The following is a 27835-nucleotide window of genomic DNA, read 5'->3' on the forward strand; positions in this document are numbered from 1 at the left end:
TATACTAATATTATTTCTTGATAATATAATATGTTTTATATATTGTAGCTGACTCCACTGGACTTTATTCATTCTACAGTCAGTTTCAAAACTGTGAAATAATGTTCCATGTGTCTACCATGTTGCCATTTACTCCGAACAACAGGCAACAGGTATATTAATTTACTTTTTCTACTCAAAACATACATGATACAAAATAATTCAATATAATAAGTTATTATTTTTAATATTGTCTAGCTTCTTCGAAAGCGCCACATAGGAAATGATATTGTTACAATTGTATTTCAAGAACCTGGAGCTCAGCCATTTTCTCCAAAAAATATCCGTTCTCAATTTCAACACGTATTCATTGTAGTCAGAGTTATAAATCCATGTACAGAAAACACTCAATACAGGTAATAACTAATGGCTTTTAAATGAACATTTAATATTTTAAAGTAAGTTTTTTTTAAAAATATTTGTCCATCACAATTTTAGTGTCGCAGTAACGAGATCTAAAGAGGTTGAAATGTTTGGTCCTCCAATTCCATCAGAAGCAGTGTTCAAAAAATCCAAAGAATTTAGTGACTTCTTATTAGCTAAAAGTATATATACAACATTACCTCCTAATTTTGTTTTAAAATATTATTATAATACTAATAACTTTATAGTTATTAATGCTGAGAATGCTGCTCATCGATCCGAAAAGTTTGCTACAATGGCAACTCGTACAAGGCAAGCGTATTTAAAAGACTTAACCTTAAATCATTCATCAAACACTACTATTGAACCAGTGCAGAAATTTTGTAAGTTAATTGTAATCTTTGATGTAAAAAATAAAGAGCTTTAATTAAATTAATATTTTCTTGTTAACAGCAATGCTGTCATTTAGCAGTAAGAAAAAAGAGAGGTGGCGACCAAGATTTCAGCCAGACGCGTCTCAAAGAGGTGCTATTTGTTGGCAAGTAGTGTTAGAAGAAGGGAATGGAGTTATTGGTGGACACTGTCTTCTGGCCATATCATCAGACTCCATGGTGCTCGTAGAAGAAAATAACCATGACATATTATTAGTTATACCTTGCAAGTCTATATTGGGCTGGACAACTCAAACTAATAGGTATGTGTTTGGTGTGACAAATTATTAATATTTTTAAAATATAACACAATATATATTTTTTTTACAGCTTAAGAATATATTACCACGAGGGAGAATGTGTTACTTTACATATGCATGAAGGTTGCAGTGACGGTGATAGAGATGAATTAATGGAAGTTGTAGTTAGATTACGAGCTGTAACGCAGGGTTCTGTTGCCCAGGAATTATCGTTACACCGTAATTCTTTAGGTCAGTTAGGGTTTCACGTTCAACCTGATGGTCTGGTTACGCAAGTGGAAAAATCTGGCCTTGCTTGGGAAGCTGGTCTCAGGCAAAACTCCAGACTCATAGAGGTATGATTATATTATCCATGAGTACAGTTTTTAATGTATTTTATTAACTAATGTACAATCATAGATATGCAAGGTAGCTGTTGCCACACTCACGCATGATCAAATGGTGGATTTATTGAAGACTAGTGTTCTTGTCACAGTCACCGTGATACCACCTTTCACGGATGGTTCACCCAGAAGGTATGAAACATAAAATATTATGCAAGCTTATGAAACTATTAATTACATTATATTTCAGAGGTTGTCATATTCAAAATTGTTCCTATCGCACTGACAACAGTAGTTCTCCAAAAGGATACGAGAGTGAGTATGAAAATGTTTCCGGTATTTCAGCTGTAACTAGTCCTAGAAAACAAACAGCATTGCAACAACCAGTTACTGGAAATCATCGAAAAATGTATGTAGTAATTATTGCAAAAAGGATATTTTGAATTTTATCGACTTACAGTTCTCAATTTTGTGATAGGTATGAACGCAGCCTGTCACCCCCAAGATCTAGCAATAGTTCAGGTTATGGTACCATGGGAAGTAATAAATCCTACACAACACCTATGGATTCTCGTTTTCCCCAAAATCCTGAGGTAAGTTAAAATATTATGTATTTTTGAATAGGTTATTTATATAATATTTCACAGGGTACATTGACGAGTTCGTCAAGTGGTCATTCGTCTGATGATCGTTGGTATGATCTGTTAGAAGTTCCATTAGAAGATCCTCCGCCTGTCCCCACAAGGTTGACACCAACGTCAACCAAAACTCATTCTAAAGTGCATGCAAGCAATTCATTACCATTGTCTACTATGAATAATTCATTTTCTGTGTATTCGGATCCTCGGAGTAGTAAAAGTGTTGCTGCTCAACAGTATGATTATGTGAATAAGTCTTCTGACCATAATAATGATCTCCATAGACAATTTGACGAACGCTCAGAACAACCCCGAAGATCAACAAAACGATTAGTTAAGGTTAGTAATAATACACATAAATAATGAGTATTTTTGTATTTTATTTTACTTTTTTACTTTTTAGGCGACAAGTGGCCCTGAATTAGAAAAGACAAATGGTTTAATTGATACCAATCATTTTAAAAAAAATTTGAGCAACGGTAACATACCAGAAACATTGAATGAAAGAATCCTAGTAGCTAGTGAAGGTAATTGTCATAACATTATACATACTTTGAATTATATTGTTTGCTAAATATTAATTAAAAATGTATAATTGATTTTTTCTTCTTTAAAAGATGATGTTTCTACAATTGGAAGCAGTAGTACTGGCTCACCCCATAGTCATCGTAAAAGTTTGAAGAACAATGGCAGTCGAAACCAAAGTCCTCGATCTGGATTGGATCGAGGTGAGCCAAGACTTAGACCAGGTATCTCTGGACGCAATTCAAATGCAAGTAGTAGACTCAGTGGCAATATGAGTACATTACAAGAAGATCTGATGAAACTAATAGATCCTGACTATAATTTGGATTCATCATTCATCGTAAGTTTTGCCAATTTCACCTACATAGCTACTATAGAAACATTGTAAATAAAAAAAAAATTGTTTATAAACAGGATACAAACACCACAATAAATAAGAATCCATCCAGAGAGAATGTATCAAATGTAGAGCAGGGTCAAGTTATTCTTACCAAAGCGCGTCCTGCTACTGTGATATCTAGTGCACCGAGTCCAGCTCTGAGTGAAATGAAACCACTGAATCAAGTTGAAAGGTATTAAAACTATTTATAATTATTAACAATACAATCAAAGTGTTAAAGATAATTTCATCATTATACTTTGAATAAATAAAATATGATCCCTGCGACCCTGCATTGGTTAAAGTTATCTATTTTTCTAGTGTTGCTGATTTGCCATTACCAGACACTCCGATTGACCGAATGAATTGGAAAATTCTTGTTGATACAGCTACTGAAGCGTTACGTAAAGTATCAGCTGGTGCTCAAATCAAAGAACCAGAGACTACTACTATTAATGAAAATAAAGATCAAAGTTGGAGTGGCATGAATGGTAGTGTTACCATATTAAATTCTTCTAGTACGAACAAGTAAATATTTTTCTATTTTCTATTGAACAATATTTTACTAAGTATTGCGGCAGTCTGTTTAACCAAAAATGTGTATTTATTAGAACAAACATGAGTCCAGGTGATTTGGAAATGATGTTGCGAAGTGAAATGGAAATGCGAATGGAATTGCAAAACGAGGTGAAACATTTGAGAGAAGAAAACCGTCGATTACAAGATGAATCCAATAGCGCTGCACAGCAACTCAAACATTTCACACACTGGTTTTTTCAAAATATCGATAAACACCCTGACTGAAAGTAACAGTTGTTAATATTTATTTTTTTTTATTATTATATTTTTTTATATATTATTAATATATTACATTATATTATGTATTATATGTCTATAAATGTTTTACTAAAAGAAATGTGTGCTGCTCATAGTCACTGTTGTTTCGTGTCGTTACAATTTAACTTCTTGTATATTTTTGAATTAGTTGAGTACATTATTTTAAGTTATTATTTTATATTCAAGGTAAATGCTATTTATTTTTACTAACACATTACATTGCCAAAAGACTGTCTTTTATGTTAATTAATAATTTTAGATTAACTAGGTTTACATAGTTATTATTATGTTTTTTGTAAACTTGTTTGTCGGTAATTATTTTGAGTTAATATGTTTTTACCAAAATTATCGGCCCAAACAATCAAAACAATAATTATTATGTAATGTTTGTCGTTTGTTTAGTTGAATAAACGCAAATAATTTTATGTTTCTACTTTGCAAGTAAACGACTAACAGTATTACTATCAATAGTTACTTATTATAGTTTCGTTTAGAGGCGTTGAAAATGTACTGTTAATGAAAGACACAAAATATATATCAGTACCTACCAATATTACTCATAGGTAATAGCTATTTAACTATTAAGTTGTTATACTAATTTTTTTTTGTATCTTCTATCATTACATAATTATATATTATTACAATTGCTACTTTTAAAATGTATTATGTATTATTATTATTATTATTATTATTATGATTATTTTGTTATACATAAGTTATAACAGTATCATTAATTGATGAATAATATAATTGTTTATTTATTTTTTTAAATGAACATTTTTATCATTGTGCCTTTTGATGAACACCAAATGTGAGTATTGACACATTGTATTATTATTAAAATAATATTGTTATTGAATTTAATATTGTTAAGAAAGTGAAACATTATAGTTGTTTATATAACATTTAATTATTTTTTTGTAAACTTAGTAATTATTATGATTATTATTTTGTCGTTTTTTATGCACGTAAGCACATGGTCTTAGAACAGTGATACTTACTTAGATGTTTTAATTAATGTATGTGTTCATTCAAGGTATACACCATATTATGTATGTTATTACATTGTTGGGAAATTTGCTTAAAGTATTTTTTTTCTGTTCAATTGTATACATTAAATAGCTTATAAAATTAAATACAGGTCATTATCAAACAACATTTTTGTCTGGATGTGTTGTGTTTGTGCTTATTTTCTAAACAATATTATGACCATAAATCATAATGATAACTTTATGACTTGATGTAATAATTATATCAATTACACATGGTAACAAATGTTAGTTTCTGTCAACTAATCATAAAATCCCTTTCTGACAATTAAGTATTTTACACCTTTAAATTGTCTAACTAATTTACCCTAGAGATATGATTGGGTTATCAAAAATGGACACTAATCTAAAATGTAACATAAAATCTATTTCTATTTGATGCCGTGGAGGAATTGAATTTTTAGAAAACGGTCTATTCAACGTAACCAGGCTTGTACACAAAAAAAAAATATTTGGGATGTAGGTTCATATTAGTCTTCATCTTGTAATATTATCGATGATTCAGATTGGTACAAATAAAATAAATAAATACACAACTATTAAATTTCGGTGGGTTGGGGGGGGGGGGAGTTATGAACCCCAAAATCTCCCTTGTATACATGCCTGTAACTCCAACTGAAATGTTTTGAAAAATATTATGTATTTTGTAATATTAAAGAATACTACATCAAATATAAATTAATTAATTGATAATAATTTTAAAACCAATAGTTCCTTCACTAGTCTTGCAATTTAAAAAATATGTCAAATGTACATATAATACATTGTTTTGCTTATCTAACTGGTTAAAAAATATAAAATAGGATAAATCTGAGAAAATTATAGCCGTCAAATATTGGATAGCGATGTGGGTGTGTGGAAAAATACATACAAAGATAAAAGGATGAAAATAAGGGGAATAATGATGGAAGTATTAGAAAAATAAAAGGGGACCAAACTAGATTAAAAGTTAGGGAAACATTGATATCTGAGCATTTTAGGGATAGGTTTTAAGTTTATTAAAAACTTTAAGTATTACTTAGGTGTTAGGTCCTTGGAGATCTTGAAATACTATCATGATTTATAAGTATGACTATATTTCGTGAGTTGTATGCTAAAATCTTAAACCATAATATATTGATATTATTATAATAATAGTAGGTACATTAGTATATTATATAATAGGACTGCTAGTACGGTTTACTCGTGAGTAGGCGCAAATGGCCTGAATTTTTTTGGGACGATTAAGGCCTCCCTCCCCCTTATAATATTTTCTAATTCTAAGAATTATATATTATGCTTGGTAAGACAGTACTAACTTTTGTAATGGGGACTCCTCAAGTCTCCCAAAGACTATTTATGCCAATGGTAATGAATGGTCTACATTCGGAACACCTACACTATAGAGTCTACACCACAATGTAGAATTATATTGTTCTGTGATAATAATTAATAATATAAAGATTCTTCTCTACATCATCGTGGTATACAATATACACGGTATTCGGTTTGATTATTAGCACGAATTGAGATCTTATAATATTTATTATTTTCATAATAATATTAACATAGGCGCAATTTGGAGAGAAGGTGGCTTGGATGTGCTTTAGCAGTTGGAAACCACAATTTTGAAATTAGGGAACAAATTCACTTTAGCTACCCACCACATCTTAGGAATTTTTTTTTTGAAATATTCGTATTTCAACGAGTTAAGAACGAAAAATTGTGAAATCCATTATTTTGGAAGTTATAGCTATCCAAAGTTTGTGATCTTACGTTTATGAACATGCGCGCAACGCTTAAATTTCGAAAAAAATGTATGCCGAAATTAGTAACTACCTCCAACTTGGTTCATTTACATTTTAAGACCATAACCGTAAGATAATATGAAAAAAAATGCAGGGGCTACAGCACCCCCAGTTTCTTAATTTAAATTGTTGCGCCCCTTGCCCCTGAATATTATATTTATTATGAATTATGATCAATAATAATTGATGATTGTTAAATTGCTTATCACTTTTTTATAGTTTTTATTATATACCGATAACACGTTATCTCTTATCACATTATGCTTGTGAATATTGTATAAGTGTTGTAAATATTTAAAATTTATTACCGTAATTCTGGCTTCCTCACACTCAACATGGCTAAGGTATTTGGAGTTTTTAAGACTATAAGGAACAACTGGAAGAAGTCTGTGTTCTTCACTGCTGTCCTGTCATACGGTGCCAATTTCGCCAACGAAAAATATGAGTGAGTCCCAAATAATTTCAGTACTTGCTGATCTTTTTCGAATAGATAGGTATTAATCTAATAATCTACAATTTTTTGTTGATGTGATCTGAAAAGTAGATTTATTCATTATTCAGGTTACACTCAGTTAAAGAGTTCCTACCTATATATACATCTGATTTCAATAGTTTATCGCTCACCGACAACTATCTTGGCAGTACTTTGATTAGTTTAGGACATTTTGGTTAACCATAAGCTTGATGTAAAAAAAAAAACAATCTATGTTATTCCATTCAAAATAACCTTTATTGCAATAACATAACTCTGTTATTCTCTGATGTTTGGTATTTGATATAATATATTAATTTTTTTAGGACTCACATGTTTATGTCTCAATGCTGTAGAACTGTTTCGGCTTATGGAGATATGCCATTATCGGTCGACAAAAAGCCAAAAAAAGTAACTGTGATATTGAATCCAGCAGCTAACAAAAGGTATATCTTATTTGTAAAATTATTTTGTTCATAACATAATTATTATTCTCATTTGGTTTTATATTGTATTTAGAAACTCTAAATCAGATTTTGAAAAATATTGTGCTCCTCTATTATATTTGGCTGGTTACTCAGTTACAGTCCTCACAACAGAACGAGAGGGCGGTGCTAGAAGTTTGGTAGAAAATTTAATCGGTGAAACAGATGCTCTTATTGTAGCTGGAGGTGATGGTACTCTATCAGAGGTATTTTGAAAATTATTATTATTTTCACAATAGAATTATATTTAATTTAAAAAAGGTGAAAGTGATATTTTAAATAAAATGCAGGGTGTCATTACGCTTAGTCTCAACAACCCTTTATCTAATTAATATTTTAAAGAACATTGATATTTCTCCTGCTGACTTTTTTTCTAAACAGAAAAACGTACAAGTTCAATATAAGTCATACTTAACTATTTAATAATGTAAAATATTGACATCAAATAGCCTTACAAATTGGGCATCCCAGATTCTTAAATTATATAAAACCAAAATATTTAGGAAGTTTAAGTATTGTTATATTCTGTAGTATAAGGAATAAAAATAAAAAAATTATTATTAAACAGTCAACACCCTACTTGACTATTTCATAAACAAAACATTTGAGTGATGAAATTTGAGATTGAACACATTGAAAGCAACAACCAACCTAAAAATACTCAAATTTAAAAATATCTTATATTTATTTACATTGATTAATCATTTTATATGATATATACAAGTATAAACATACAAAAGATTTGATGTCCCCCATAATTTTGAGGAGAAGGCATGAGATTTTTGAAAATTAACAGGGTGGGTATGGAATAAAAATGTTTGGGTCTAAGAACATTAGTCTCTTCTAAGTTATAAATTATCCAAAAACAAACGTCCTTTGGTACATTTTCAAAACTATAGTCAAACGCCTATTAGTGAATGTTCGAAGAGTTTATTACCAATTGATAAAATTGAAACAATAATTGTATAATTTTGTTGTAGGTAGTAACTGGATTGTTAAGACGTTTAAAGGGGGATACATCTCTCACAGAACATTTACCAATCGGAATTTTACCTCTTGGACGTACAAACAATGTGGCTCGACAATTGTTACAACCCCAGGATGACAACCATGTGCATTTTCTTACCAACGCAACAATGGCTATTATAAATGAGGTTAATTCTGCTCATCCAGTTGTAAAAATTGAAAATTTGGAGGTTAATTAGTTTTTGATCCAATTTAAATTATGTAAATTTAAACTTATCTCAATTTTAACAATTATTATATAGAGTCCAAATCCCGAAAAATGTGTCTATGCTTTGAATAGTATTGAATGGGGTGCATTGAGAGAGGCCAAAGTGACCCGTGATCAATATTGGTATTTTGGTAAACTGAGAAATTTTGCCGCTTTTGTGTTTGGCAACCAATTTCTCCAATACACAGTGGATGCTGACTTAGAATACAGTCCTCCATGCTCTGGTTGCAATAACTGCCATACAAAATTAACCACTGCCATCAATAAATCGTCAAGTTTATTTTCCTGGATAAGTTGGGTTTTTTCATTTAAAAGAAATTCTGGTGAGTACTCAATGCTAATTAGTATATCAAAATATTTATTAGCAAATTTTAAAAATGTTTATTGTTGTAATTACAGGTGGTACAGATTATTCAAAAATAATCAATCCCGAATGCAGTAATTATTCAAAAGTTCCAATCAGAACTTTTAATGTCAATATTAATTTAGATGTCAAACAGACACCAGTTTTAAGAATAAATGTTGGTCCAGAAAATATTTCTTACTCTGAATTTGTAAAAGAAGGTTATTTAAAATTTAGAGATGAAAATAGTAAAATTCCAAATTCCGTTATAGAAGCTAAAGATGTGACAGTAACACCTCATATTGATGATGTATTACCAATATTTAATTAATTTACTATAACTGTGTACAGTGTTAGTTATGCTTGTATGTTACATTTGTTAGTTATATTTGTATGTGTTTTTTAGGAAATTAAATGGTTGTCAATTGATAATGAGGATTACGAAGTTAAGCCAATGAAATTGTCATTATTACCAAACGCAGTATATTTATTCAAGCCTGACAATTCAATGAGTCAAAATCAAGCTCAAAATAAAAGCGATCAAGAATCAAGTTTGTCGTTAGATAAGTTTAGAAATCACATTGGTTTAAAACAATTTGTTTAATTAAATGTTATTAGTGTGGACTGAAATATATACGTACACTTATTATGTACATCACCTTGTGCAGTTATTTCATATTTGATTATTAAATTTTTAAAACTAGGCATATACATTCCGATATATTATAAAACTTTTTGTTATAAATTGTTAATAAAAGAATTTGTTAATCTAAAAAAAATACAAAGAATTAAAGAAATTACTATAGTCTGTTCAAAATGAGATCGGTCAAATAGTGCGCACTTGCGTGGCTTTGTTTCGCGGCAGTGCCCAACGCGTCGCTGTAGTGGGGACGGCGTCTGACCATATGTCTGACCGCCGCCGTGTACTGATCTCATTTTGAATAGACTATAGTCAGCTATAATAGTACAATTTTACATTTACAATTTACTGTCCCACTAGTTGGAGAAAAGTTTTATGTTATTTGGTTATGTCATTATGTGATCAATTAATTGTAAAATGTAGCTAGAGTATGTTCCGTATCATCCTTAGTATCTCTGTGGAAAATCAATATTGTATTTAAAATTCTGTTTTTTACAGTTATAAGTATGAAAATTCTAATCCATACCGTTAGAGTCAAATTTTCAAGACAGCTATTTGATCATATTTTAAAAGCAGTTTTAAAAAAAAAAAAATTAAAATTGAGTGAAAATTGATTAAGTTAAAACAAATTAAGTTTTTGACTTTGTAAGAATAAAAGTTACGTTAGCAAAACACAAATCGCATGATTTAATTAATCTCATACATTTTTTTACGACAATGTACTTAGAAGCTATTTTGTTTTACATTTAAAAAATGATTTATATGTTTTCAGTACATGATTACAACAATTTGATAAAATGTTACTCTCAAAATAATGAAAGTTACAGACAAGTTACAAAGCTATGTATTTGGGTATCCAGATCGTCAAAAACCATCACTCAATGTTATATCAACAAATTAATGTCTCAATCTTTGAATACATTTTCATAATGCTACACTAATAATTGTCACAAATTGTCATACAAAAAACGTTCCAATCAAGATTAATTAAAAAAGTCCAGTTTGTTTTCTTGGCAAAAATGTTTTATATGGTTTACCAGTCATTGATAAACAATATTTTAAAAATATACATATTACATATATATTTTTTTATTTTTATTCCTTAACATTTTTGAATTTTTTTAAATGATAACACAGTTTTAATTTCATATTCCATGGCAGAATATTTTTCTAAGTATTTCGATACATAAAAATTGAATTTAGCACTATTAGTATAGGAATAACTTATAAGTATTTATAGGATTAATGAGCGGAGTGGAGTGGTACGCGGTTAACCCACAAAATCTTTGCCCACTACTCCACTCATCTAAACTTTAGATGCTTATAAAGCTATCTCATAATTCATAAACTACTCATCCTAAATTCGATTTTTATATTTTATGCATCGGAATACTCAATAAATATTCTGTTCGAAGAAGAAATTAAGCTTTATGTAGTTATTCAAAAAAGAAAAAACTTAAATACTATAAGGATAAAAAATATAATTTTTTAATAAAACCGTTGTTTTATGGCCGTGGTGCATTATCGATTTACACATAGTACAAAAGTTGACGAGATTGACGTCCAACATATATGTGTTTAATAACTGACGATCTCGGGCTGCAGATACGTACTATGTGTAATTACCGATAATGTGTCTAGAGTTGTAAATCATCCACCGCTGTGACAGTCCTCTAAGACTCACGTAATTTTAGACACTTGGCATAAACCAATTTTGTAATAACCTGAATATATGCTGTTTTTCTGTGCAACCGACATTTTTTATTTTACTTGATTCAGCTGCTCTAATATAACGCTTGTGGGTTTACGGTTGAAACAATTAGAGAATTAGTGTTTAATAATTGCATAAAAAGAAGTTCTGCCTTTTTTTTAACTAAAAATAAAATAAACTAGAATCTTATGCCATTGAATAATTTCCATACTAATTAGTAATTACTGTAAAAAAAAAACCGCATTTAAATATGTGGATGTGTTATTGAGATCTAAGGGTGATGTTGGACTTTTGGAACATACTATATACCAGCTAAAGTTGGTGTAAGTACTAGGCTTACAAATGTGAGCATCTTGGTGTTTTAAGTTTTTAGATTCTAAAGTCTAAGGTTGGACCTATATTTGGTCCACTATATATCCAGATCTAGATTATTAGGTCAGTCATCTATAATCAAGTATCAGATTTTAGTTTGAATTTCCATTGTTTTTGTTACATCTTAAGTTCTAAATAGAACCAACTTACATTTTTAATATTTTCAAAATCACATCAAATGATTAAACAAAATTGTAAGTACAGAATAATAAATGTACTGACCCGTACACTATGTAGTATTTATAAATTATAATATTAATTATTAAAATTATAAAATTATAAAATTAATAATATTAAAAGTAAGCTATTACATGGTTTGTTAATTAAAAGTGCTCTTCCAGGAAATCTATTCTTCTGAAAATACCGTATAGCCCAAAGGAATATTACTGAGTGGCGTTGTTTGATATAGGCAGAAAGTTGGGTTGATTTCCGCTAACAAATATTTTCACATTAATATCATAATTTTTCTGAATATTGCAGAATGGACAATAGTGGAACCTGTAGAGTTCCAATAAGTTCATTTTTTTTCCATCCTAATACCGTGTTGTATAGAAAATTGATTCGATTTAATGGACCAATAATGCTCCCCCGCCCCCGATATGTCTTGATAATGCCATGAAAATGTAATATTCAGTATTCTAAAAATGTCCCTCAGGATCAGCAGTACCTAGTGTGTAATTTTTCCTAAATGTGTGCATGCTTTCGAACTTGAAAAAAAATTGTTTTTTGTGTTATGGCCATAGAATAGTAGATAAAGGTGATGGAGATATATTAGGTAACAACATAATTATTATTGTGCAATTGTGCAAGTACGTGGACTTCAGTTTAAATAACTTCAAATGACCTCGCCAGGATGTAGCGGTCCCATGGTGTAATGGTTAGCACTCTGGACTCTGAATCCAGCGATCCGAGTTCAAATCTCGGTGGGACCTTGTACTTTTTTGCATTTTTTACATTCACACTTAATTTCTATTCGGCTTTCACTTACAACTTAGTACTTACTGATTATTAATTTTCGTGATATATTATGTTGTTCCGGGTTACGACTTACTTTACCAGGTTACCTGACCTTTGTAGTCCTTTTGACGACTGTAGTAGTCGTAGACTCGTAGTAGCTATAGTCTACGTTAGTAGAACTGTGTATAACGGGGGCGGACTGGTCCTCTGACCTATAATTGTCCTGTAGGCCCTTGTACTGTGGGGGCACGGGGTCTTTCATTAATAAGCTCCAAAGGGCCAAAATTAAGGGATCGCACATCTTAAATCTTTATTATCTTCAACTGTAATTTCTGAATTGCATAGTAATTATTAATTTCTAATCTTATAAAATACTATAAATAGATACTTGATAATATATTATTGGTGTATTTACAGTTGGAGTTATGTTATTTTTATGGTAAAAATACTAATTTCTCCTCCAAATTTATCGGAATATGGGGCCTTCTATAATAGGAGGTTAATAACTTAATATGCTTTTACAGGCCCAGTCCGTCCCTGGTGTATAACAGTATTACGAGCGGCGTAACAACATCTCGCAGTCTGTCTTGACTACAAAATACAATAATCTATATATTATAATTTATATTACCCTACTACCCCGCACTACCAACATTAAGTAATCGAGTAATCAAAATTCTTCCCACACACGCATTGCTTGTCTAGTAGTATAAAGTCTGTAACGAATAACATAATGATGATTATTATTATTATTATTCCAATTCAATTTATAGACTTGTTTATTTTTTAAGTTTTTATTCATAAATCTATTGAAATAAATTTCATTCTCATCAAATATATGAAGTACCGAAGTGGATTTATAGAAATACATTTTTAAGCTCAACTAGTCACTATATCTAAAAGGTGGACAAGTGGATACCGCTCAGTTGTACAGTAGTCATCGAGTATGTCATTGTAATGAATGTGTTACTGCATATTGAAATATTGAATTCAATAATAAACCATTGCGTACAATTATACGAACAACGATTCTGGATACGTTGTGATATCCTAGCATACTTCTATAAATAATAAATAATCAAAATTAATAATTAAAAAATATAATTAATAAAAATCGAAAATATCTCATGGCTATAAATTGCGTAATTTCCGATGAACTTTTTAGATTCTGAGCGAAGCGATGAATATTGTATTGATTTTACTATGATGTGTGTTTTTTTTTTAATTTTTTAATTTTTTAATTTTTTTTTTATTTTTGTGTCTGTCATCACCTTTTAGGACAGTAAAAGTGCTTGGATTTTCTTCAACAGTAACTTTTCTGATAGGAAAGTGAATCTAGTTGGTACTTTGGGGGGGTCAAAAGTAAAAATTTCCCAGTAGTTTTCACAAGCGACGTGAAAAACAAAAGAAAAATTAAGGAAAAACGGGAATTTTTACGCAAAATCTGTTTTCGAGAAAATCGATTTTGGTTTTTGGTGTAGCTCTAAAGCAAATGACCGTAGGGACATGAAATTTTGACTGAATGTTTATATTAGCATTTTCTATACACCATAAAATTTACAAAATATTTTGACTCTTTTTGAGCTGTTTACGGCCATTGTCAGTTTTCAATTTTTTTAGTTTTTTTTTCTATAAATATCAATAAAATGTTATCTGTTGACTAAAAAAGCTTGAAAAATTAATAGAAGACTCCTAGGTTATTGTTTCATAGGCAGATGAAAAAAATTAAAAATCCTTAGTCACAGTTTTTATTTATAAGCATTTAAAGTTCAAATTTTGACAAAATACGGAAAAATCACGAAAAATAGCAAATTATTTTGAGTTGAGAATTCATAAAAATTTTTCTTTTTAAATCTAAGATCTGAAAATGTAATATAAGATTACTCATAAGTTTGTCTACCTCCATCAAAAAAAAAATGTCTAGAAGAAACTTAAATTAAATTTTTATGAGCGTCTGAAATTTATATTTTTACAACATTTGATATTTACTCGATTTCTCATGTAACAACTTTCTTATTTTATTGTAATTAAAAAACGAATGACTGTAGATACTTGAAAATTTCACTGAATGTTTATATTAGCATTTTCTATACACCATAAAATGTTGAAAATATTTTGACTCTTTTTGAGCTGTTTACGGACATTGTCAGTTTTCAATTTTTTTAGTTTTTTTTTCTATAAATATCAATAAATTTTATTTGTTAGGTAAAAAAGCGTGAAAATTTAATACAAGGCTCCTGATATATCGTTCTAATAGCAGTTGAAAAATATTAAAAATACATAGGCACAATTTTTTTTTATAAGCATTTAAAGTTCACATTTTGACAACATTTATCAAATTTATAATTTATTAATTATGTTGTAGTTAAAAATGTATAAAATGTTTAACTTTTATGGCTAAGGATTAAAAATTTAAAACAAGGCTCCACGTAAATAGGTTATATATAAATTACTTTATTCACAATAATATCATCAAATATACTTGGTAATATCATAGGCTGACTGACCGTTTTCGCTCAGAATCGTTTTTCTTATACAATGATATTATATTATATTGAATTCAAATTTAACACCATCCATTACAGTACCCACTTGAAACCTACTGTACAGCAGAGTGACATCCACTTACCCACATTTTTTGTTTTTTCTGACGCTTTCTTAATCTAGTGGGAATTTTAAGCTTTGACCTCTCAAAAGTCCCAACTAGATTTCTATCAGAAAAGATGTTGATGTCGAAAATCATAGAATTTTAACTTCCCCAAATATTGATGAAATGTCAGACTGAATAAACACATATCATTGTAAATACGCTCCGTTCAGAATCTAAGGCTTAAGAAATAAGAGGACGTAATTGTTTCTCTTTTACAAATGCACAACAATGCAAATTTTACGTTCAGTATAAGCATTCTGAATAATTTAACTAGTTTCAATATAATACTAAAAAATACTAGTTTAGATATAATTTATGATAATTATTTATAATCTAGTGTTCTGCAAGAAAGCATATTTTTTTATATTTTCATCTTGAAATAATTTATTAGCATTCCTTAAAATTATACAAATATTTTACGATTTTTATACGCTCATAGGTAACTTCCTTTAAAATTAAGACATCAAAAACAATCCTTCCGTCAATTCGCCCTAATGTTAAAAAAAAAAAAATCGAAAAATTGATTATTTAAACGTTAAATTGTCCGTGAAACGGTATGGAAGAAGATATTATGGTACACAGTAGTCAGTAACAGTATACGCGAAACACGTACGACACACACACACACACACACACACACACATACACACACCTGCAGTCACCACAATACCGCATGGAACACTAGGTAGATGTAGTAATATTAGTAAATATTATAATCCACATAAGTAGCACACTTTAATAGCACGTCATATTATAACGTCACTAACTTACAAACAAAAACAATAATGGATATATTTAAATAGTATTTTTTTGTAAGTAGCAACAATGTACTATTGATTATTAGAGTCCTATAACTCTATACGTATAATGGTGGGTGGTTTTCGGGGCTTTAGCCCCCCCCCCTCCATATGATTATCACGATTCACGGTACGCCTGTGTTTAGAAATGTATTACAGTGTACCTATACCTAAATCTTAATAATATATATTCGTATTTTGCAGTCGAACAATTCATTCAAACAGCCATTAGGTATTTATTTTTATACCTGCAGTATATCTACCTATTATTAATTATTGTATATTTATAGCTACGAATGCCTACGATTAAATGGTTGTGGAAATAATAATATATTGAAAAGAATGTTTTCATTTGAATAATAATAGTTGTAGACATTTTTATGGGCTGAATTGTGCAATTTCACGTCTCGTAGATCCACCGCGTATATAAACAAACAATAAAATAAATTATAATAACTGTTGTCCGTTGTCCATTTGCTTATAAAATTAAATAAATAGATTTTCCTTCACGACGGTTCCATGGTGTAATGGTTAGCACTCTGGACTCTGAATCCAGCGATCCGAGTTCAAATCTCGGTGGAACCTTGTACTTTTTTGCAATTTTTTTTTCATACCACCGTCACCATGGTTAGGCAATTTGGCTATTTAAGATCAGATGTCTATTTGATGCGTGTTGGTGTGACTAAAAATCTGCAAATATTTAGATGTTTTAAGTGCATAAGATATTTGTAATATTGTATTTTTGATAAAAATAAAAAAAAAACTATAGTTGAGAAATAAGAAGACTATATAACGTTAAGTTAAATTAAAAAAAAATAATGTTTTTTGTTTATACTATAGGTACTATCTGTTGCGTAATGAGTGGTAGTAAACTGTAATGTACTCATATTTACGAGTTATTGGAAAATTAAGCAAAAATTTAATTATGTAATAAAACGTATAACTTACAAAATTTAATTATTTTATCATATTTAGTGCAAAGGAACATATAATAATTAATAAAAAAAATCTGGGATCTCATTCTGCTGTATAGTAGGTAGGTGTCGAGTGTAAATTTCCTCATTGAGCAAAGTAGGTATACCTTCTGTTATGGATTTGTTAAATTGTAATTAATTGATTCATTGTCTACGAAAAACGGTCATAATATGTCATAAATAATCGATGTCACCACTCTAAACATATTTTTTTAATTTTAGAAATCATGTATTAAATCTTAAAATTTTAGATGTTAAATAATAAAATGTTATCGTAGCATATTATCGTGATCATGATGAATTACGTATAACAATTTGAGTTTTAAATGTCTAAAAAAAGAGTACTGGGAGTTTTAAATTATAATAAACACAAAATGTTCACTACATATTTGTAGTATAATACCTATAGTATGTAACATTTTTTTAATTACTTAGTGTTATTTTTACTTATTGGTTATGTTAATTGTATATGTTATACAATACTAGTTAAGCAAATTACTGACTACGGCCCCTGCAATAGTTAGGTGAAAAAGCACCTGTTTGCCATTGTGCTATATTGCTGTTGCATTATAGCGATTAGAGTTATTTGAATAAATTAATAGTACAAATACAACGTAAGTCATAACATGCATATAATATTATGTCAAAGATGTACTGTGTCTATGATATTAAATAATTTTAATTTGAGGTGCATATTTTATTAATCGTTTATCGAATAATTAACGTATTAACTATATGTATGCCTGGTACCTCCTACCTAAATAATAATTTTAGTATTTATACAATAAGTTATTATTATTCACTTTCACTATGATCTATCAACAACTAACTACTACAGTTTGCATCTTTATTATCACATGTCATATGGTAAGTAAAATATTTGCCCAGTATTCCAATAATTCACTTATTTTCGTATATACATAAAAACTATTATATACTATAATAAATACAATTTAGATCTAAGATATGTGGCAATTTAATTTATCTTGAAGCAATAACATATTATTAAGTGTTAGTAAAGCAGGAAATTATTTTATTAATGTCAATGAAAATTCAATATTCAACTAAACGTTTAAAAATATGTTATAAGCCAGGTAGGCTTACAACGAGTTTTTTGTAGAAAGTGAAGGTAACTCAAAATAAATAACAATTTGTTAATTAATTAAGTATATTTTAAAATAAACACACATATATCGACAATGATAAAGTACGAGTCATACGCTTGTTGTAAGACTGTTCCCTACTGTCCTTTACAATGGACTTATATATCTGAATCTATGTTATAATTAAACAATTTATATTCGCACTACATACTTGTGTTACTTTCCTTATGACTATAATGTTTTGCACAATTGCACAACCATTACCTTGCTATCTATTCATTGAATATAAAGTATTGATTAGTACTACGTGTTAATAATATTACAACTACGTAGGTGGTCTTCTACAAATATATTATCATATAATTCGGTGAGGGGCTGTTTATCTTTATAATGTACTAAATTTGTTTTATTTTATTTTATTATAATTTATGAATAATTATAATATTTTATAAAATAAATGTGTATAAAGTGAAATAGTAAAATAATAAATATTATATAGGTTTGTATAAGTTAGTAAGTAGTAAGTAGTTTTATGAAGGATTACGAATGATGGTCAAAACAACCCAAACGGCTCCCATCCATTATCAGTGGTGGTGGGATATAGGATTATTTGAAGCAATAATTGCTTCATGTCTGAAATGGGTGGATGGGTATATATAAATATTATATATATAACCGTAAGACCACAACACAAATATTATCATGGCAAATATTATAATTAATAATTATTAATGGCCCCTGCTGCTAATTTTGGTTCAAAGAAGGGTGTGATGGTAAAAATATTTAAAATATAGGTATACAATATGCATCAAAGCCTCCACAATTTTGAGCCGCCCCCGTCCATTATTGTTGTTGGTTTCCAAACAGCTACCGTCAAATAAGGTTTCACAAATACTTAAATTCCTTAACAGCTCAGGTATACAAGAACAAAATTTCTTTATAATTTACTTTGCATATACAATTTTAAAAATATCAACACATTTTCAATTTAAAATTTATAATAGGTACCTATGTTTTTTTATATAACGCCAATTTTATAATTTACTTTGCTTATATACAATTTCAAAAAAACACCAGCACATTTTTTACCACAATCCCTTGTGCAGAGACAGTCTGTAAAGTGTATGTCTGTATAAAGTCGGAAGGAATTTTGTGTAGTAAAAAATGGTAGCTGTTCGGGAATTGACGTATATTTGTACAACGGGAGCTGTTTGAATATTGGCCTTTTTGTAAAATATGGACCAAATGGCCTATAGCCATTGTATGTCAGTGTCACTTTGATCGACATAAATCTACCACCCCCATAAATTCAACCCAAAATGCACCTATATTTTTTTATTATATAACTGCAGTTTCCTTTGGATGTATATTACTTTATTCAACCAAACAGTTTATTAAGGGGACGTTACAGTGACATTTGTTGTTTCTGTCTTACAAGTGCGTAACATAGCAACTTTTACGCTCAGCAGAACACATTAATTATTATCTCCATTAGTTTAAAAATTAGAGCGAATTGAGCCCTTATAAAACTTAAAGGTAAGTCTATTATCTAGACAATGACACAGGTGTTTTATTATTTTTAATTGTAATGCGAGTTATGAGTATTTTAAAATTGTAAACTGTTTGTATATTTTAAAATACTCATAACTCGCATTAAAATTAAAAATAATAAAATACCTGTGTCATTGTCCATTGTCTAGATAATAGACTTACCTTTAAATTTTATAAGGGCTCAATTCGCTCTAATTTTTAAGCTAACGGAGATAAACGTGTTCTGCTGAGCGTAAAATTTTCTATGTTACGCACTTGTAAGACGGAGACAACAAATTTCACTGTAACGTCTCCTTAAGAGGATGTCAGCGCACAATTTGTTTTCTCTCGCTGACCCACGCGCAACATGAACAAAACGCATTTACACAGAATTGTTTTTTCCATGTTTTTAAGTAATCTTAGAGTAAAATTACCCATTCCAAAAAAGATAGAGAATAATATTTTTGAGAGAATGACATATCGATTTATCTAAATATTGTTTCAAAACAATTTAAACATCATTTAAATTTACAACATTTTTTGTTTATTTTGAAAGTCGAATACAAAGTCAAATAACAATAAAATATAAAATCGATATGTCATTCCCATTAAAATATTATTTTCTATCTTTTTTGGTAATGGGCGATTTTACTCTAAGATTACTTAAAAATATAGAAAAAACGATTCTGCGTAAATGCATTTAATCTATGTTGCGCGTGGGTCAGAGAGAGAAAACAAATAGTGCGCTGATATCCTCTTGAGTATTATATGATTATATATTTGTACTTAAGTGCAGGCTTTAACAATGCATCGTTTCGGGACTCTTTTGTGCACATGTATTATGTATATATGGAACGCGTCAATGTCAAAATGTATTAAGTTGAATGTAACATTTCAAATCGAACTATATACTCGATGCAGTGTACAGGCTTAAACGTGTATTGTACTTTACATGTTTATAATATGTTTATACTGTACATTATGATATGCTGCATCCCACAGGTATCCGGGCCATTAACAGAAAAACAGAAACTCTCTCTCTCTCGCCACTGCTCACGATCCACGCAGAGAGGCGGTCAGTTGCCGCCGCCGCCGCCGGGCTTCAGATACATGACCGCCGCAAACATAAATAAAAATTTTCCCAGAAATTCGTTCAAGATAACATCGTTACGGAACGCTGTCAGTAATAATAATCGCAAGTCATCGACACCTCCGAGGGGTGGCCTTAAAAATACTGTCAAAACTGTCGTTAAAAAGATCGTCAGAATCAGAAACAGGTAAAAATATGTAGACGAAGACGACGAAGATAATGACGTACAATAGAGTAGTGTATTTACATTAATAAGTGCTCATGACTATTGAATAGGTAAATATTTTATTACACTGCATACATTTATCGACAAAAAAACCTATTTATTTGAAATCAATACCCAACAGAAATTATTTTGTCAAATTAATGTATGGATTTATACAAGTAAAAAATATAAAGCATATGACATTATTAATAAAAAAATCTTATTTAATTATTTGTATTCATATTTTTATATTATAATACTTAACTATATTTATATAGCCATATAGGTACTACTAGCTGTCCCGCCCGGCGTACCTAAACTGAGACAAATATTATTATTATTTTTTTTTTATATAAATATATTTGTAAAAAACGCTTGCCAAGTCAGGGATTGGCATTTAAACTTTCTTGACTTTATAGAAATTTTTAGAAATTTATTAACTGATATCACACCAAGTGGTATAACAATTTGAATCCAGAAAAATGTCGGTGTAAATAGCCCCACAAAAAATCATTTTCATTTTAATTTAGTGAGATAGATCTACCGATCTCCGAAACCGAAGAGCGAATTTCGTTGTTTGGGGTCTTGTTAGATTCACATTGGTTAGGAGAAGTGCAGTGAAGAACTTTATTTTTAATAGTTAATTCACTGCAGAACATTAAAAAAAATTAAAACAAATTTTATGGGGAGTTTTTTGATGTTTTTCAGCTTTACAGCTCTGTAGTGAATTAACAATTGGAGATAAAGTTCTGAAAATCTACACTGCACTTCTCCTACCCAATGTGAATCTAACAAGACCCCAAACAACAAAATCCGTTCTCCAGTTTTGGAAATCCCCCTCGCTAAATGAAAATCTAGCGAAAAATAACTATTTTTTTATCTATGAAAAATTAAATAATTTAATTCCACATTTAGTATCTACTTGATAATCTCTTTTTAAAGAGTTATCAACCAAATTTCTAGCTATCATAGTTTTTTAGCGCCGCGGAAGTAGTGCGAAAGCAATTCCCACGGCGTCGTCGGTTCAAAAAGGAAAAAAAAAAAAAGCTATCATAGTTTAGGGGAAAAGTTAAAAATAGAAATTTTGGGACTGTTCACGCCGACGCGAGACGTTTTTATGGATTCAAGTGGTTATACCGCTTATTGGGTGTGATATCAAATCTCTCTCATTAATATTTTATATTAAAGCTAGCTAAAGTACCCATTTACTCATCATTACTGAATTACATTTTTATCATTTTCCTTTTAACACAAAATCTTAAAATTTTTAAAAAATTTAGATTTTTTTCATTTCATTTACCATACTTACTTGATTAAAAATCAAGAAAGTAAAAACATTGAAAAAATAGATTGTATAAATATAAAAATATTATTACATTATTTGGATTAAAAAATAAAATTTTAATTCACTGGTGTTTAAAATGTATTTCTTTTCTGGATCTGTATAATATTATGGTGAACTGCGCTTGGAATTTATGCCATTTTGACTGTTTAATTGGAGTTTGGTATGTGAATCATTGAAGGTACCTATATGTTTTATTATTTATTTTATAAAAGCAGAACATAATATTGTTGTTTTGGCTAGATATTTATGTTAGCAATTAAATTTGATAATATTAATTTATGGTTGAATATTTAGAACTTTTTCAAAATTAATACATCGATATTTAGATTAGAATTTTATTTAGGTATGAAAAATCCTCTGGTCAAAACATAGATAATGTTTTGCCTTTTGCTCTGTACAATATTATAATATAGCTTTTAAATATTTGACGATAATTACCCTATTCATTATTAGGTACCCGATGGTGTGTGTTTTCTAAAAAAATTAATTGCCAATCATAATGGTATACATTTTAAATTTGCTATTTAGAAATTTGCACATTTAGCTCCTCAACTATATTCCATGTCAAAATATTTGGCTAATCGATTATGACGTATTGTCATCATAACCGCATATTATAGGTACGATATTGGCATCAAAATATTTATAAGTCCTTCTTAAAATCTGATATTGAACAAACAACAGTGTTAATATGTTAAATTTAATAGAAAATTATTTGAAAAAATGATCAAAGTTTTTAATATATCCTCATCTACATTAATTATTTTCAACTCTTCTATATAGTCGCTACAAGAATATATTTTAAACGAGGCTGCAAGCCCGGATTAAGGGGTGACAAGGGGGGCACGGTCCCGGGGCCCATATTCATCCCCAAAATATATTTTTTTAACGCGTCCAATAGAGTTTTAAAATAAATAAATATGTAAGTAGGTAGGTATGTAGATAAATTATTATTGATAATTATAAAATAATATTGTTCTCAATTTTATATCACGAACAATTACTATAAATATTAAATAATTAACTATGTTTGCCAACAATTTTGTTTGTTTGTTTTTTTTTTTGAGCATTTTAGATTACTGATTTATTTATTTAAGTATATAAAAAGGTAGTTATAAGAAAAAAAATATTTAGCTCTTGTAAATTAGGATTTTAGTTAAAAGTATTGATGCATATTATACTAAAATTTAGAGGACTATATATAGTTAATTACCTAGTGAACTAAAAATTAATCATTTTACTGTCAAAATGTTCAGAAAAAAAGCTTTACCAGAATCCATCAAAAAATATAGTGGTTACCAAAAATAAAGTATATTTTATTATTGGTACAACTGCGTATTTAAAAATTTTGAAAAGGTTATAAAAAATTACCTGTTAAACATAGAGAAACACACTTTTTTTGTTTTAACGATATTCCATATCATCGAACCATAATTGTTTAAAAAAGCCGCGTAAAATGACATAAGATACACCCTGTATATTTTTTGTATAGTAAAAAATTATATAATAATATAAAGTCGTTAATATGTAATGATATAATTATTTTGAAGTTAAAGTTGAAGGTGACCCACTAAGTGTATGGTGTCCCGAGGCCCAATTGATCCTTAATCCGGGCTTGCAAGGCTGGTTTAAAGATCTTCGATCTATAATAGTGGAAATGGAATTATGGTTGGACTTATGTTTATAATTTATATCCATTAAATGTTTTTTATCAAATGAACTTTAATATTTTTAGTTCGAAAAAAAACAATGAACACATGAACATGTGAACACGATGAACGTTGTATACATTATTGTTAAATTTTAAACATGACTAGAATGATCAGTAAATTTACACAAATAAACAAAATATTGTAAAACAATATGTTTAGGTAGTGTATGTTTATGTATATATACGATATACTTATACATATATATATATATATGTATTATATTGCAAGTCTGCAATAATAATTAAACAAACGCGACTGACAGTAACTTTAATACCTATAGTGTAAAATCAAAGGGACATGTTTGCCATCGTGTTACATAAGTTTTATTTGCACAAATGAATATTATCGAGACAACGGAAGTCATAATAGATATGCGTATAATATGTCAAAGGTAAATGATGTTTGATAATTTTGATTTGAGGAGCATTTATCAATCGTTTTTCGAATGGACGATTAATGTACCTTACCTAAATAATATTAATTTTCGTGTTCATACGTAATCTTTATTATGCATTATGAGCTGTCAACATCTAACTGCAGTGTGTGTTTTTATGACCACATGTCAAATAGTAAGTAAAAAACCCTTATTTTTCAATAATTTACTTCTTTTTATATTAAAATATTATGTACGAATTCAAATTTCGTTTCAGTATACATGCAGTTCCTTAATTTATATTGAAGGCATAACATTTTCAAGTGTTTTTAATGAAGGAAATTATTTGTTTTGTGTAATGGTAAATGCAATATTGCTCAAAATGTTTTAAAAAATATTAAATATAGGTAGGTAACTGCAGTTTCTTCTAGGCTCTAGGCGTATTATTATATTTAACCAAACGGTTTATCACAATATATGTAATATGTGAAATAAATATTATTGTTAAAATATAATTATGTAAATAATATGATTAATTAATAATTACATATAAATAATAATAAAATATAATTGGAGGTTAAGTACAGGAATAATGTCGATTTTAAGAGTTGAACAACTTAGTACATACAATAAAATTCGGTATGGTTTTGACCAAATAGGGTTGGTCACAACTTGGTTTGTCGGACAAAAGCTGAAATATGACTTTTGCTCGGGCATTTCCAAGGTTTGTCCGTTTACAATTTGTATCCATAACGTAAATATTTATTTAAGTGCAGGCTTTCACACTGCATCGTTTCGTGACTCTTTAGCAGTGAATACGCTGAATACGCCGATGTCAAAATGTTGGAAACTCGATACCACTGGCAACCTGTACAAGTTGAATACAATATTTCAAATCGAACTAGGTATACACGCGATGCAGTGTACAGGCCTAAATGTATATTATATCTTAACATTATAATGTTTCGTAACCCACAGGCATCCGGGCAATTGTCATTTAGTCAGAGACTAGCTCTCTCACGTAACTACCCACGATCCATGCTGAACTACGGCGTGTTGCGGCGGCCGCCAAACGGCTACCACTATGAGACGAGGAGACACATCTCGAATACTTATCCGAGGAATTCGTATACGATAAGGTACGGTCTATCGAACGTTGTCAGAAACAACAATCGTGGGTCATCGTCACCGTCGAAGGGTGGAAAAGGAAATTTCAAAAAGCAGAAAAAAAAAAAGAAATCCGGTGATGATGACGAAGGTGGGACGCCAGATGACGCCCCTTCGCCGGCCACGAATCCACCAGCCGAGGATCCACCAGCCGAGGATCCACCAGCCGAGAATCCACCACCGTAAATACCATATAGTGCACTGTACAGCCAAAGTGGAATATAAACGGTGGCTACGGCAGCGGAATTTAGTTATTTTTATTTTTCGATTTTCGAAAAACATTCAGTTTTTTATTTATTTTTCCGTATGGATTTAATCTAAGAAGTAACAATAAATATAACAGTAAATATAGCATACATATAAACAATTTAAGTAAAAATAAATAAATAAAAAAATATAAAATTTCAGTAATAGCTAACAAGTTTTATAAATAATAGTAAGTAGGTATCATTATATTATATCATTATCATAATTCGTACATCCATCGGACTGCGTCTCTTTTCAAGAAGTGGAAACCTCACATGCCTCCTGGGAAGAATGTAACGCATGCATTCCTCGACAAGGTAGTCCATACTCCATAAACTGTAAATAACTTTCTTGAACGCACCGAAAGCAGTATTATAATTTGGGCGGTACTCCTTTAGCCCAAAAACATCCTTCTTTTTGCACGTCCTCTTGTCGACCAAATATGATAAAATAGTTTCCTCTTTTTGCCTAAAAATAATAGCATTTTTTTTCTTTTCTAGTTTGGCTGATCCCTACACCCCCCTCCCCACCCACCTTTTTACGACACTGGTGTTCACAAATGTACGCAATATAAATATTATATACAAACCTACTAATAATGATTTGATTTAGTTCTGTTTCTCATTGCATTGATAATAGTAATATTTTGTTTAAATTTGCAATATCATTGTTCAAACCAGGTGTTTAAATTTTATGCCGTTCTTAGCTTGGTCTAAAGATCACAGCCACGCGTTTGGCGTAGAACAATAATTGCGAAGCGTCTTTCCCCCTCCACCACCTCAGGAGACCGGCTACCTAACAGGCATTTTGGCTTCTGTTCTCCGCCACGGGTCGAATGGTCAACGTGATCGATGCCGTCTGAAGATAGGCTAATTTAAAAAGGGAGAGGACCAACCCTGGGAGGGGATCAAACAGGAATTTTGAGATTTAAATTTTTGTTTATAAATGGTTGCTATGGGTTTTGAAGCTATTATATAAGAATAATTATTGGTTGCCGGGCAACGAAGTGCACGGGATCAGTTAGTTTAATAATAAAAACCAATGCATTTAGCTGCCATGGGCTATAATTATAGCATTAAAAACAAATAAAATACAAAATTATAAAAGATATTAAATAGGTATAGATTTAAATTTAATTTAAAAAAAGTAAATTGTATAATAATAAAAATCAATGCATTTAGCTGCTGCGCGAGCTATACTATTATAATACTAAACATTTCAATGTTATTTTTATGATAGTACGAAGATACAGATTCAGTAACAGATATCAGATACAGTTTTCAAAAAACTTAAGGTATATGTCTATTTGTTGGTCTTAATAATCTATTATTTTTTGTGATTTTTTTTCTTTATTTTTGTATGAGAGGTTTTACTTAGGTATTTTATTTTGTTTATTGTAACTTTGAATTTTTATGTTCGCTTCAGTTTCAAAATCTGTTAGGGCATAAATAAATTATAAACGGAGATGGATGAGCAGTGTCGTATATATAAATAATTTTTGGAGTGGGCTATAGTAGATAGAAACTAGCAAGTGATCTATTACTTAGATGCTACAGTCTTCTATATATTTAACAGTTTCTATAAATATATTCGTATTTGTTATTTTTCAACAGGCTATGAAATATCATAACTTATAATAGTACTTAATAAAATATATTGTTGTTCTATTTAAAAAGACTGTAATTTTAGGGGAGGGGGCTGCAGCCCACTAGGCCCACCCCTTATATACTACACTATGGATGAGTACTAGAGAAATAGCCAATTCATAGTGTATAGCAATAACATTTAAAAAACTCGG

General features: G+C 29.7%; 4 protein-coding genes and 2 non-coding genes across 7 annotated transcripts in view; all 6 read left to right on the forward strand.

Annotated features, from left to right (window-relative positions):
• LOC132950199 (signal-induced proliferation-associated 1-like protein 1) overlaps positions 1 to 4953 on the forward strand; it is a 46063-nt gene extending 41110 nt beyond the window's left edge. The window contains exons 8-22 of one of the 2 annotated variants that reach the window (XM_061021497.1): positions 49 to 152; positions 238 to 395; positions 478 to 584; positions 651 to 785; positions 856 to 1096; positions 1164 to 1428; positions 1493 to 1608; positions 1667 to 1825; positions 1895 to 2009; positions 2064 to 2393; positions 2458 to 2581; positions 2672 to 2919; positions 2994 to 3151; positions 3280 to 3486; positions 3587 to 3722. In XM_061021497.1, the coding sequence (XP_060877480.1) occupies positions 49 to 152; positions 238 to 395; positions 478 to 584; positions 651 to 785; positions 856 to 1096; positions 1164 to 1428; positions 1493 to 1608; positions 1667 to 1825; positions 1895 to 2009; positions 2064 to 2393; positions 2458 to 2581; positions 2672 to 2919; positions 2994 to 3151; positions 3280 to 3486; positions 3587 to 3590 (2471 nt within the window). In that variant the 3' untranslated portion in view covers positions 3591 to 3722. Of the gene's footprint in view, positions 1 to 48; positions 153 to 237; positions 396 to 477; positions 585 to 650; positions 786 to 855; positions 1097 to 1163; positions 1429 to 1492; positions 1609 to 1666; positions 1826 to 1894; positions 2010 to 2063; positions 2394 to 2457; positions 2582 to 2671; positions 2920 to 2993; positions 3152 to 3279; positions 3487 to 3569 lie in introns of both variants that reach the window. The other variant, XM_061021496.1, reaches the window with a different exon arrangement.
• Positions 4954 to 6902: 1949 nt separating this feature from the next.
• On the forward strand, positions 6903 to 9818 carry LOC132950306 (acylglycerol kinase, mitochondrial). Its single transcript, XM_061021705.1, has 7 exons — positions 6903 to 7076; positions 7430 to 7549; positions 7623 to 7794; positions 8569 to 8784; positions 8857 to 9145; positions 9222 to 9475; positions 9572 to 9818. The coding sequence occupies exons 1-7, from the start codon at positions 6967 to 6969 to the stop codon at positions 9767 to 9769; spliced, it is 1359 nt and encodes a 452-aa protein (XP_060877688.1). The 5' UTR covers positions 6903 to 6966; the 3' UTR covers positions 9770 to 9818.
• A 2930-nt stretch (positions 9819 to 12748) lies between these two features.
• On the forward strand, positions 12749 to 12820 carry Trnaq-cug (transfer RNA glutamine (anticodon CUG)). The gene has a single exon. It is a non-coding gene; the product is annotated as a tRNA-Gln (tRNA).
• Positions 12821 to 16805: 3985 nt separating this feature from the next.
• Positions 16806 to 16877, forward strand: Trnaq-cug (transfer RNA glutamine (anticodon CUG)). Its single transcript has one exon. It is a non-coding gene; the product is annotated as a tRNA-Gln (tRNA).
• A 997-nt stretch (positions 16878 to 17874) lies between these two features.
• On the forward strand, positions 17875 to 25741 carry LOC132950939 (uncharacterized). The gene is made up of 4 exons (XM_061022572.1): positions 17875 to 18133; positions 20902 to 21176; positions 25396 to 25529; positions 25603 to 25741. Exons 1-4 carry the CDS (start codon positions 18077 to 18079, stop codon positions 25623 to 25625), a joined length of 489 nt encoding a protein of 162 aa, XP_060878555.1. The 5' UTR covers positions 17875 to 18076; the 3' UTR covers positions 25626 to 25741.
• On the forward strand, positions 25585 to 26204 carry LOC132950940 (uncharacterized). The gene has a single exon (XM_061022573.1). It carries the CDS (start codon positions 25585 to 25587, stop codon positions 25975 to 25977), a length of 393 nt encoding a protein of 130 aa, XP_060878556.1. The 3' UTR covers positions 25978 to 26204.
• The last annotated feature ends 1631 nt before the right edge of the window (positions 26205 to 27835 follow it).

Source organism: Metopolophium dirhodum, chromosome 8 (assembly GCF_019925205.1).
Source record: "Metopolophium dirhodum isolate CAU chromosome 8, ASM1992520v1, whole genome shotgun sequence".
Lineage (NCBI taxonomy): Eukaryota > Metazoa > Arthropoda > Insecta > Hemiptera > Aphididae > Metopolophium > Metopolophium dirhodum.